The sequence below is a fragment of the Crinia signifera genome, chromosome 1 (genome assembly GCF_055691185.1).
Source record: "Crinia signifera chromosome 1, ASM5569118v1, whole genome shotgun sequence".
Taxonomy (NCBI): domain Eukaryota; kingdom Metazoa; phylum Chordata; class Amphibia; order Anura; family Myobatrachidae; genus Crinia; species Crinia signifera.
This window is the reverse complement of record NC_139217.1, coordinates 440,092,094-440,104,225: the sequence shown is the minus strand read 5'-3', so window position 1 is coordinate 440,104,225 and position 12,132 is coordinate 440,092,094. Positions and strand designations below refer to the sequence as shown.

General features: G+C 46.2%; 1 protein-coding gene across 1 annotated transcript in view; it reads right to left on the bottom strand.

Moving 5' to 3' along the window:
• Positions 1 to 12,132, bottom strand: part of SLC38A9 (solute carrier family 38 member 9) — a 174,826-nt gene that overhangs the window by 20,697 nt on the left and 141,997 nt on the right. The window contains exon 7 of the mRNA XM_083153597.1: positions 11,113 to 11,283. Within this exon, the coding sequence (XP_083009723.1) occupies positions 11,113 to 11,283 (171 nt within the window). The remainder of the gene's footprint in view (positions 1 to 11,112; positions 11,284 to 12,132) is intronic.

Sequence of the window (12,132 nt, the reverse complement as noted above, 5' to 3'; positions counted from 1 at the left end):
ATTGGAGAGGTGCGAGGCGGGTGAGAGGTAGCCCGGAGAGAAGGATGTTGCAGTAGTCAAGGCGGGAGATGACAAGAGAGTGAATGAGAATTTTGGTCGCGTCAGTGGAGAGGAATGGTCTGATGCGTGAGATGTTGCGTAGGTGAAAGCGGCAAGACTGTGAGAGAGCACGAATGTGGGGGGTGAAAGAGAGGGAGGAGTCAATGATGACACCAAGGCAGCGCGTTTGGTCGGTGGAGGTGATCTCGGTTTCACCAATACTGATGGAGATAGTGGGAGAAGAGGGGATGTTCGGGGGATGGAAGATTAGAAGTTCAGTTTTAGCCATGTTTAGCTTCAGGAAGCGTTGGGTCATCCAGGCTGAGATGGCTGTGAGGCATTCAGAGACCTTGGACAGGAGTGATGGGGATAGATCGGGGGGATGGCGGGGATCCTTGCAGTTTAACCCCCATGAGCCGGCTGCTCACCCTATTCAACTCGGCAGGGAAATCCTCGCTGTCTGAGGCTATAATGAAGGCATTGTGATAAGAGCTGCTGCCCAGTCCATCCACAGACCATGCCAGACTCCCAGTATCCTGTTCCCAGCCTTCTCTCTAGTGACATCACATGGGGTCCGGACAGGGAGTGCAGGGGACCAGCCCAGGGTGCGGTAGTGCTCCATTACGGTACTTACTGCAGGAATTATTACCAAAACCGCAATAAACTGTTATTGTTTGACAAAACCAAAGTGAGATGTTCCAGTACTGGATTGAAGAAAGTAATCCAATAACCCAGGCTTGGAATTAGAACTATAAAAAAGGCTTTTTATTACTTACTATTAGTGATGAGCGGGTCCGGATCTCCGAGATCCGGATCCGCACGGTCGTCCTGAATCCGAATCCGGATCCAGGACGTCCGCGGACTCCCGCGCAGGCCCGGAGCCGAAATCGAGGCCCGACGTCACATTGGTGACGTCGGATTCTCGCGAGATCCGGATTACATAAAAGCCGGGACCCGCCGCCGCCATCTTCATTCTGTGGGGCGACGCAGAGCAGGCAGCAGTGCTGCCAGAGAGGGGGGTTTTATTTATTGCTCCGTGAGGGGGGTTTGCTGGAGCGTTGTGTGTGTCACTGTGCTGCTTGCTGCTAAAGAGCTGCAAGTACAGAGGGGGTTTAATCATTTTTATTGTGCTGCTGGAGAGTGATTTTTTTTTCTATATTGCTGTAGCCTGCTCATCTGTAATTTGTGTCACTGCTGCTGCTACAGAATACTACAGACAGAGGGGGGTTTATTGTACTGCCGCAGAGGGGGTTTTCTTTCTATATTGCTATAGCCTGCTCATCTCTAATTGTGTCACTGCTGCTGCTAGCCTGCTACAGAATACTACAGACAGAGGGGGGTTTAATAATTTTTATTGTGCTGCCAGAGAGGGTTTTTGTGCTGCCTGGCTACCTGTTATATGGTTGTAAACACCTACCAGGCAGTCACCTCTGTTGTTGCCAGTGCCACTACCTTGTACCTACCTCTCAGAGTATATAAAAAAAAATAAAAAAAAAATTAAAAATATATAAAAATATAAAAAAAAATAATTAAGTTGTTGTTGTTGCTGACACCACTGGCTGCCGTTAGATATCGCAGACTCAGTAATTAAATTTTTAACTGTGGTTTGCTGACGCCACTTGTTGTGTTACCTACCAGTGTATCCACTTTTGTATCTTGCTGCTGTTGTCACTGGCTAGTGACAACAACCAGCTGATATCTGGGTATCCAGTTTGCTGCCACCGCTGCCGTTACATATATCGCAGTAAATAACTCCGGTTTGCTGACGCCACTTGTTGTGTTACCTACCAGTGTATCCACAAAATAAATATTGTATCTTGCTGCTGTTGTCACTGGCTAGTGACAACCAGCTGATATCTGGGTATCCAGTTTGCTGCCACCGCTGCCGTTACATATATCGCAGTAAATAACTCCGGTTTGCTGACGCCACTTGTTGTGTTACCTACCAGTGTAACTATCCACAAAATAAATATTGTATCTTGCTGCTGTTGTCACTGGCTAGTGACAACCAGCTGATATCTGGGTATCCAGTTTGCTGCCACCGCTGCCGTTACATATATCGCAGTAAATAACTCCGGTTTGCTGACGCCACTTGTTGTGTTACCTACCAGTGTAACTATCCACAAAATAAATATTGTATCTTGCTGCTGTTGTCACTGGCTAGTGACAACCAGCTGATATCTGGGTATCCAGTTTGCTGCCACTGCTGCCGTTACATATATCGCAGTAAATAACTCCGGTTTGCTGACGCCACTTGTTGTGTTACCTACCAGTGTAACTATCCACAAAATAAATATTGTATCTTGCTGCTGTTGTCACTGGCTAGTGACAACAACCAGCTGATATCTGGGTATCCAGTTTGCTGCCACTGCTGCCGTTACATATATCGCAGTAAATAACTCCGGTTTGCTGACGCCACCTGTTGTGTTACCTACCAGTGTAACTATCCACAAAATAAATATTGTATCTTGCTGCTGTTGTCACTGGCTAGTGACAACAACCAGCTGATATCTGGGTATCCAGTTTGCTGCCACCGCTGCCGTTACATATATCGCAGTAAATAACTCCGGTTTGCTGACGCCACCTGTTGTGTTACCTACCAGTGTAACTATCCACAAAATAAATATTGTATCTTGCTGCTGTTGTCACTGGCTAGTGACAACAACCAGCTGATATCTGGGTATCCAGTTTGCTGCCACTGCTGCCGTTACATATATCGCAGTAAATAACTCCGGTTTGCTGACGCCACTTGTTGTGTTACCTACCAGTGTATCCACTTTTGTATCTTGCTGCTGTTGTCACTGGCTAGTGACAACAACCAGCTGATATCTGGGTATCCAGTTTGCTGCCACTGCTGCCGTTACATATATCGCAGTAAATAACTCCGGTTTGCTGACGCCACTTGTTGTGTTACCTACCAGTGTATCCACAAAATAAATATTGTATCTTGCTGCTGTTGTCACTGGCTAGTGACAACAACCAGCTGATATCTGGGTATCCAGTTTGCTGCCACCGCTGCCGTTACATATATCGCAGTAAATAACTCCGGTTTGCTGACGCCACTTGTTGTGTTACCTACCAGTGTAACTATCCACAAAATAAATATTGTATCTTGCTGCTGTTGTCACTGGCTAGTGACAACAACCAGCTGATATCTGGGTATCCAGTTTGCTGCCACCGCTGCCGTTACATATATCGCAGTAAATAACTCCGGTTTGCTGACGCCACTTGTTGTGTTACCTACCAGTGTAACTATCCACAAAATAAATATTGTATCTTGCTGCTGTTGTCACTGGCTAGTGACAACAACCAGCTGATATCTGGGTATCCAGTTTGCTGCCACCGCTGCCGTTACATATATCGCAGTAAATAACTCCGGTTTGCTGACGCCACTTGTTGTGTTACCTACCAGTGTATCCACTTTTGTATCTTGCTGCTGTTGTCACTGGCTAGTGACAACAACCAGCTGATATCTGGGTATCCAGTTTGCTGCCACTGCTGCCGTTACATATATCGCAGTAAATAACTCCGGTTTGCTGACGCCACTTGTTGTGTTACCTACCAGTGTATCCACAAAATAAATATTGTATCTTGCTGCTGTTGTCACTGGCTAGTGACAACAACCAGCTGATATCTGGGTATCCAGTTTGCTGCCACTGCTGCCGTTACATATATCGCAGTAAATAACTCCGGTTTGCTGACGCCACTTGTTGTGTTACCTACCAGTGTAACTATCCACAAAATAAATATTGTATCTTGCTGCTGTTGTCACTGGCTAGTGACAACAACCAGCTGATATCTGGGTATCCAGTTTGCTGCCACTGCTGCCGTTACATATATCGCAGTAAATAACTCCGGTTTGCTGACGCCACTTGTTGTGTTACCTACCAGTGTATCCACTTTTGTATCTTGCTGCTGTTGTCACTGGCTAGTGACAACAACCAGCTGATATCTGGGTATCCAGTTTGCTGCCGTTACATATATCGCAGTAAATAACTCCGGTTTGCTGACGCCACTTGTTGTGTTACCTACCAGTGTATCCACAAAATAAATATTGTATCTTGCTGCTGTTGTCACTGGCTAGTGACAACAACCAGCTGATATCTGGGTATCCAGTTTGCTGCCACCGCTGCCGTTACATATATCGCAGTAAATAACTCCGGTTTGCTGACGCCACTTGTTGTGTTACCTACCAGTGTAACTATCCACAAAATAAATATTGTATCTTGCTGCTGTTGTCACTGGCTAGTGACAACCAGCTGATATCTGGGTATCCAGTTTGCTGCCACTGCTGCCGTTACATATATCGCAGTAAATAACTCCGGTTTGCTGACGCCACTTGTTGTGTTACCTACCAGTGTAACTATCCACAAAATAAATATTGTATCTTGCTGCTGTTGTCACTGGCTAGTGACAACAACCAGCTGATATCTGGGTATCCAGTTTGCTGCCACTGCTGCCGTTACATATATCGCAGTAAATAACTCCGGTTTGCTGACGCCACCTGTTGTGTTACCTACCAGTGTAACTATCCACAAAATAAATATTGTATCTTGCTGCTGTTGTCACTGGCTAGTGACAACAACCAGCTGATATCTGGGTATCCAGTTTGCTGCCACCGCTGCCGTTACATATATCGCAGTAAATAACTCCGGTTTGCTGACGCCACCTGTTGTGTTACCTACCAGTGTAACTATCCACAAAATAAATATTGTATCTTGCTGCTGTTGTCACTGGCTAGTGACAACAACCAGCTGATATCTGGGTATCCAGTTTGCTGCCACTGCTGCCGTTACATATATCGCAGTAAATAACTCCGGTTTGCTGACGCCACTTGTTGTGTTACCTACCAGTGTATCCACTTTTGTATCTTGCTGCTGTTGTCACTGGCTAGTGACAACAACCAGCTGATATCTGGGTATCCAGTTTGCTGCCACTGCTGCCGTTACATATATCGCAGTAAATAACTCCGGTTTGCTGACGCCACTTGTTGTGTTACCTACCAGTGTATCCACAAAATAAATATTGTATCTTGCTGCTGTTGTCACTGGCTAGTGACAACAACCAGCTGATATCTGGGTATCCAGTTTGCTGCCACCGCTGCCGTTACATATATCGCAGTAAATAACTCCGGTTTGCTGACGCCACTTGTTGTGTTACCTACCAGTGTAACTATCCACAAAATAAATATTGTATCTTGCTGCTGTTGTCACTGGCTAGTGACAACAACCAGCTGATATCTGGGTATCCAGTTTGCTGCCACCGCTGCCGTTACATATATCGCAGTAAATAACTCCGGTTTGCTGACGCCACTTGTTGTGTTACCTACCAGTGTAACTATCCACAAAATAAATATTGTATCTTGCTGCTGTTGTCACTGGCTAGTGACAACAACCAGCTGATATCTGGGTATCCAGTTTGCTGCCACCGCTGCCGTTACATATATCGCAGTAAATAACTCCGGTTTGCTGACGCCACTTGTTGTGTTACCTACCAGTGTATCCACTTTTGTATCTTGCTGCTGTTGTCACTGGCTAGTGACAACAACCAGCTGATATCTGGGTATCCAGTTTGCTGCCACTGCTGCCGTTACATATATCGCAGTAAATAACTCCGGTTTGCTGACGCCACTTGTTGTGTTACCTACCAGTGTATCCACAAAATAAATATTGTATCTTGCTGCTGTTGTCACTGGCTAGTGACAACAACCAGCTGATATCTGGGTATCCAGTTTGCTGCCACTGCTGCCGTTACATATATCGCAGTAAATAACTCCGGTTTGCTGACGCCACTTGTTGTGTTACCTACCAGTGTAACTATCCACAAAATAAATATTGTATCTTGCTGCTGTTGTCACTGGCTAGTGACAACAACCAGCTGATATCTGGGTATCCAGTTTGCTGCCACTGCTGCCGTTACATATATCGCAGTAAATAACTCCGGTTTGCTGACGCCACTTGTTGTGTTACCTACCAGTGTATCCACTTTTGTATCTTGCTGCTGTTGTCACTGGCTAGTGACAACAACCAGCTGATATCTGGGTATCCAGTTTGCTGCCGTTACATATATCGCAGTAAATAACTCCGGTTTGCTGACGCCACTTGTTGTGTTACCTACCAGTGTATCCACAAAATAAATATTGTATCTTGCTGCTGTTGTCACTGGCTAGTGACAACAACCAGCTGATATCTGGGTATCCAGTTTGCTGCCACCGCTGCCGTTACATATATCGCAGTAAATAACTCCGGTTTGCTGACGCCACTTGTTGTGTTACCTACCAGTGTAACTATCCACAAAATAAATATTGTATCTTGCTGCTGTTGTCACTGGCTAGTGACAACAACCAGCTGATATCTCGGTATCCAGTTTGCTGCCACCGCTGCCTACCGTTAGATATCGCAGTACATAACTCTGGTTTGCTGACGCCACTTGTTGTGTTACTGATATATATCCACTTTTGTATCTTGCTGCTGTTGTCACTGGATAGTGACAACAACCAGCTGATATCTCGGTATCCAGTTTGCTGACACCGCTGCCTACCGTTAGATATCCAAAATATGGAGGATAAAAAAAAAGGAAAAGATGAGGAGCCACTTCGTCGTGCTTCTGAAGCTGATGCCACTAGTCATCATGACATAGGCGATGAAATGCCATCGACGTCGTCTGCCAAGGCCGATGCCCAGTGTCAAAGTAGAGGGCATGTAAAATCCAAAAAGCCAAAGTTGAGTAAAAGGCCCTTAAAAAGAAAAAGCAAATCATTGGAGGAGAAACTTAAAGTTGCCAGTGTGCCATTTACAACGCGGAGTGGCAAGGAACGGCTACGGCCATGGCCTATGTTCATGACTAGTGGCTCAGCTTCACAAGATGATCAAAGTCCTCCTCCTCCTCCTCCTCCTCCTCCTCCTTCTCCCACTTTAAAATTTAAGAGATTTAAGGTGTCACCAACAAAAATCCAGCAAACAACTCTGCCTTCCAAAGAAGACATGGTATCACAAATCCCAGTGGAGAGTCCAAGGGTGTTGGTGGTTGCGATGCCTGACCTTCCCATCACTGTACGGGAAGAGGATGCTCCTTTCAGCATTCGCAGCACACCCTCTGCATGTGCTGGAAGGATCACAGACAGTGCAGTTGCAGATGTCGATAATGAAGGTGTCAGTGTTGTACACCAGGAGGAGGATATTGATGAAGCTGGTGCTGAGGGAGAAATTGACGAGGAGGACGATGCTGATGCGGTTTGCTTAAATGAGGCACCGGGCAAGACAGTTGTTGTCCGTGAGATCCCAAAGGGCATCACCATGCCTGGACAGAAGACCAATAAATTCACCTCTTCGGTCTGGAATTATTTTTATCCCAAACCGTCCAACAATTGTTTTGCCATATGTAGCTTATGCAAAGCTCAAATAAGCAGGGGTAAGGACGTTTCCCACCTAGGGACATCCTCCCTTCTACGTCACTTGAAGAGCGTTCATAAGTTGCTGTTTAGTTCAGAAACTGTGGCTAAGAATGTACACAGTCCAGGGACAACTAAATCCCTTTGTCCTGTTGTGTCCACGTGCCCAACTACACCGCAAAGTCCCTCCTCGTCAATTTCTTCCTCAATGAGGATTGGGAGTAGTCCTATAGGCCATGTTACTTGCCTGACTGACTCCTCTCCTATCCGGGATTCTTCTGGAGGATCCTGCATTGCTACGCCTCCTACTGCTGCCGCTGCTGCTGTTGCTGCTGGGAGTCATTCATCATCCCGGAGGGGAAGTCGGAACACTTATTTCACTAAGCAATTGACTGTCCAACAGTCCTTTGCCATGAAGATGAAGTATGACAGCAGTCATCCAATGGCAAAGCGGGTAACTGAGGCCTTAGCAGATCTGATTGTATTAGATGTGCTTCCGGTGTCCATAACTGCTGGAGTAGGATTTAGACGATTGATGGACTTAGTGTGTCCCCGTTACAAAATACCGTCAAGATTCCACTTCGCTAGACAGGCGATACCGAAGCTGTACAGTAAAGTGCATAAAAGTGTTCTCAGTGCCCTGAAAAATGCGGTCATACCCACTGTCCACTTAACAACGGACATGTGGACAAGTGGAAAAGGGCAGACTAGGGATTACATGACCGTGACAGCCCACTGGGTAGATGAATCACCTTGTCCAGCAGCAACAACAGCAGCAGCACCAGTAGTAGGACCTGGGAAATGCCAGCTCCTTCCTAGGCAGGCTACGTTGTGTGTAACCGCTTTCCGTAAGAGGCACACCGCCGATAACCTCTTACAGAAACTGAGGGTAATCATTGGGCAATGGCTTACCCCTCTTAGACTCTCCTGGGGATTTGTGGTGTCAGACAATGCCTGCAATATCGTGCGGGCATTAAAGCAGGGCAAATTCCAGCATGTGCCCTGTTTTGCTCACACGATAAATTTGGTGGTCCAGAGTTTTCTAAGAGACAACAGAGCTGTGCAGGGGACTCTTTCGGTGGCCCGAAAAATTTGTGGCCACTTTCGTCATTCGGCGGCTGCATGCCAAAGACTGGAGCGGCAGCAAACACTGTTGAACCTGCCCCTCCATCAGCTGAAGCAAGAGGTCGTAACGCGGTGGAACTCAACCCTCTATATGCTTCAGAGGATGGAGGAGCAGCAAAGGGCCATTCAAGCCTATACATCCACCTATGACATAGGCAAAGGAGGGGGTATGCACCTGACTCAAGCACAGTGGAGAATGATTTCAGTGTTGTGCAAGATTCTCCAACCCTTCGAACTTGCCACACGTGAAGTCAGTTCAGACACTGCCAGCTTGAGTCAGGTCATTCCCCTCATCAGGCTTTTGCAGAAACAGTTGGAGAAAGTGAAGGAGGAGCTGAGACGGAGCGAGTCCTCTAAGCATGTGGGACTTGTGGATGAAGTCCTTCATACGCTTTGCCAGGATTCGAGGGTGGTACAAATTTTGAAATCAGAGGAGTACATTTTGGCCACCGTGCTCGATCCTCGGTTTAAAGCCTACGTGGTGTCACTCTTTCCGGCGGACACAAGCCTGCAGAAGTGCAAAGAACTGCTGGTTAGAAAACTGTCATCTTCTGAAGTGGAAAGTGACTCAGCAGCACCTTCTCCTTCATTTTCTCCAGCAACTGGTTCTGCAAGGAAACAACTGCGATTTCCTAAACCCCCCGCTGGTGGTGATAAAGGACCAAGTTTGGACATTTGGTCTGGGCTGAAGGACCTTCCAACAATTTCTGACATGTCTACTTCCACTGCCTATGATGCTATCACCATTGACAGAATGGTGGAGGATTATATGGGTGACAGCACCCAAGTAGGCATGTCAGAGAGTCCTTACCAGTACTGGCAGAAAAAAAAGGAAATTTGGAAGCCCCTGTACAAACTGGCTCTATATTACCTCAGTTGCCCTTCCTCCAGTGTGTACTCCGAAAGAGTTTTTAGTGCAGCTGGGAACCTTGTCAGCAATAAGCGTAGGAGGTTGCTTCCAAAAAATGTGGAGAAGATGATGTTCATAAAAATGAATTATCAATTCTACGAGAAAGACCAGCGTCCACAAAGTACACAGGAACCTGTGGTGGTGGATTCCAGCGGGGACGAATTAATACTCTGTGAGGGTGAGGAAGAACAAGATACTGATGGTGGTGAGGAATCGCTGGATGAGGATGAGGACGACCTTTTGCCTCTGTAGAGCCAGTTTGTGCAGGGACATATTAAATGGCAGCTTGTGATGTGGGGGCCCAAACGAACCAATCATTTCAGCCACAGTCGTGTGGCAGACCCTGTGGCTGAAATGATTGGTTTGTTAAAGTGTGCGTGTCCTGTTTATACAACATAAGGGTGGGTGGGAGGGCCCAAGGACAATTCCATCTTGCACCTCTTTTTTGTCTTTTGAATAATGTGCTCTTTGGGGCCTAGTTTGGGTGGGAGTGCCGTAGGACAATTCCATCTTGCACCTCTTTTTTGTCTTTTGAATAATGTGCTCTTTGGGGCCTAGTTTGGGTGGGAGTGCCCTTGGACACTTCCATCTTGCACCTCTTTTTTGTCTTTTGAATAATGTGCTCTTTGGGGCCTAGTTTGGGTGGGAGTGCCGTAGGACAATTCCATCTTGCACCTCTTTTTTGTCTTTTGAATAATGTGCTCTTTGGGGCCTAGTTTGGGTGGGAGTGCCGTAGGACAATTCCATCTTGCACCTCTTTTTTGTCTTTTGAATAATGTGCTCTTTGGGGCCTAGTTTGGGTGGGAGTGCCCTTGGACACTTCCATCTTGCACCTCTTTTTTATCTTTTGAATAATGTGCTCTTTGGGGCCTAGTTTGGGTGGGAGTGCCGTAGGACAATTCCATCTTGCACCTCTTTTTTGTCTTTTGAATAATGTGCTCTTTGGGGCCTAGTTTGGGTGGGAGTGCCCTTGGACACTTCCATCTTGCACCTCTTTTTTGTCTTTTGAATAATGTGCTCTTTAGGGCCTAGTTTGGGTGGGAGTGCCCTTGGACACTTCCATCTTGCACCTCTTTTTTGTCTTTTGAATAATGTGCTCTTTGGGGCCTAGTTTGGGTGGGAGTGCCGTAGGACAATTCCATCTTGCACCTCTTTTTTGTCTTTTGAATGATGTGCTCTTTGGGGCCTAGTTTGGGTGGGAGGGCCCTTGGACAATTCCATCTTGCACCTCTTTTTTTCTTTTGAATAATGTGCTCTTTGGGGCCTAGTTTTTCTATCTGCCACTGCAGTGCCACTCCTAGATGGGCCACGTGTTTGTGCCGCCCATTTGTCTTGCTTATCATAGTCATCCAGCTACCTCGGTGCAACATTTTGGCCTAAAAACAATATTGTGAGGTGTGAGGTCTTCAGAATAGACTGTAAATGAGTGGAGAAGAAAGCTGATGGGGTTAATAATAGCATAGGAGCAAAAAAACACCTAAATTATGCAATGTTAACCATTTTTATGCTTTTTTCAAAAAAATCAGAACCCAAAACCCAAAACCCAAAACCTTTAGGGGGTGTTTTGGCAAAACCCATTAGAACCCAAAACCTGAAGGTAATCAGAACCCAAAACGCGAAAAAGTGTCCGGTGCACATCTCTACTTACTATAAATAAATTTTCCAGTATTAAAGAGGAAATTGGACATCAGCACCCAGTATACAATCATTGCTCCAATAAGAGACATCATAGAGAACATGAGACTGGACCACCGTCCAAAGGAGCCAAAATAGTACTGGCAGACGTCTGGGAATTCCCAATTCGCAGTGTCAGTGAAAGCTGCAAAACAGGTTTAATTGAAGATTTGTTAACAATTTATTAGTTATATAGAACTTTAAATGTTACAGTGAGTTGAAATACCAGTCTGAAGCGATTAATACAGGCAAATATTTTTCTTAACTGCCTCAAATAGGCGCCTCTGTTAAGGGCATCTATGCTTGAACACAGGTGAATTAATTAATACTCCAGTCATTTGGTTAGCCATCTGTGCTGAACCATGGATAGCCTTAACCACTGGAATGTTAGTGAGCCTTGAAGACAGAGTTTGGGGACCACTGCCATAAAGAAAGAGGAAAAAGCTAAATATGTGTTTCAGGGGAAGCGGTCATCTATTAGAATGAACTTAGGTCTACAGTCATTAGTTTGACCCCACTAGGTCGACTAGCAGGAAGGTCGACCTGACTTAAGGTCGAATTTGCATAAAGGTCGACATGAGGAAGGTCGACTGGTCATAAGGTCGACATGGGGTTTTTCACTGTTTTTTTGAGCCGACATGTGCCGACAGGCGGTATTTCCTGCCCTACCATCCACTAGGGCGTGGAGGAGGTTATTAAAGCTGTGGCGAGAGAAGCGAGCCACTGTGCCCGAAGCATTGCGAGCGAAGCGAGCGATGCGAGGGTCCGATTCTCATTGCCAACTGTGTCCATGTCGACTGTGTCGACATCCGAATAAAAAAACAGTGAAAAACCCATGTCGACCATATGACCAGTCGACATTCCTCATGTCGACCTTTATGCAAATTCGACCTTAAGTCATGTCGACCTTGGCCCATGTCGACCTTAAGTCAGGTCGACCTTCCTGCCAGTCGACCTAGTGGGGTCGACCTAATGACTGTAGACCTAAGTTCAT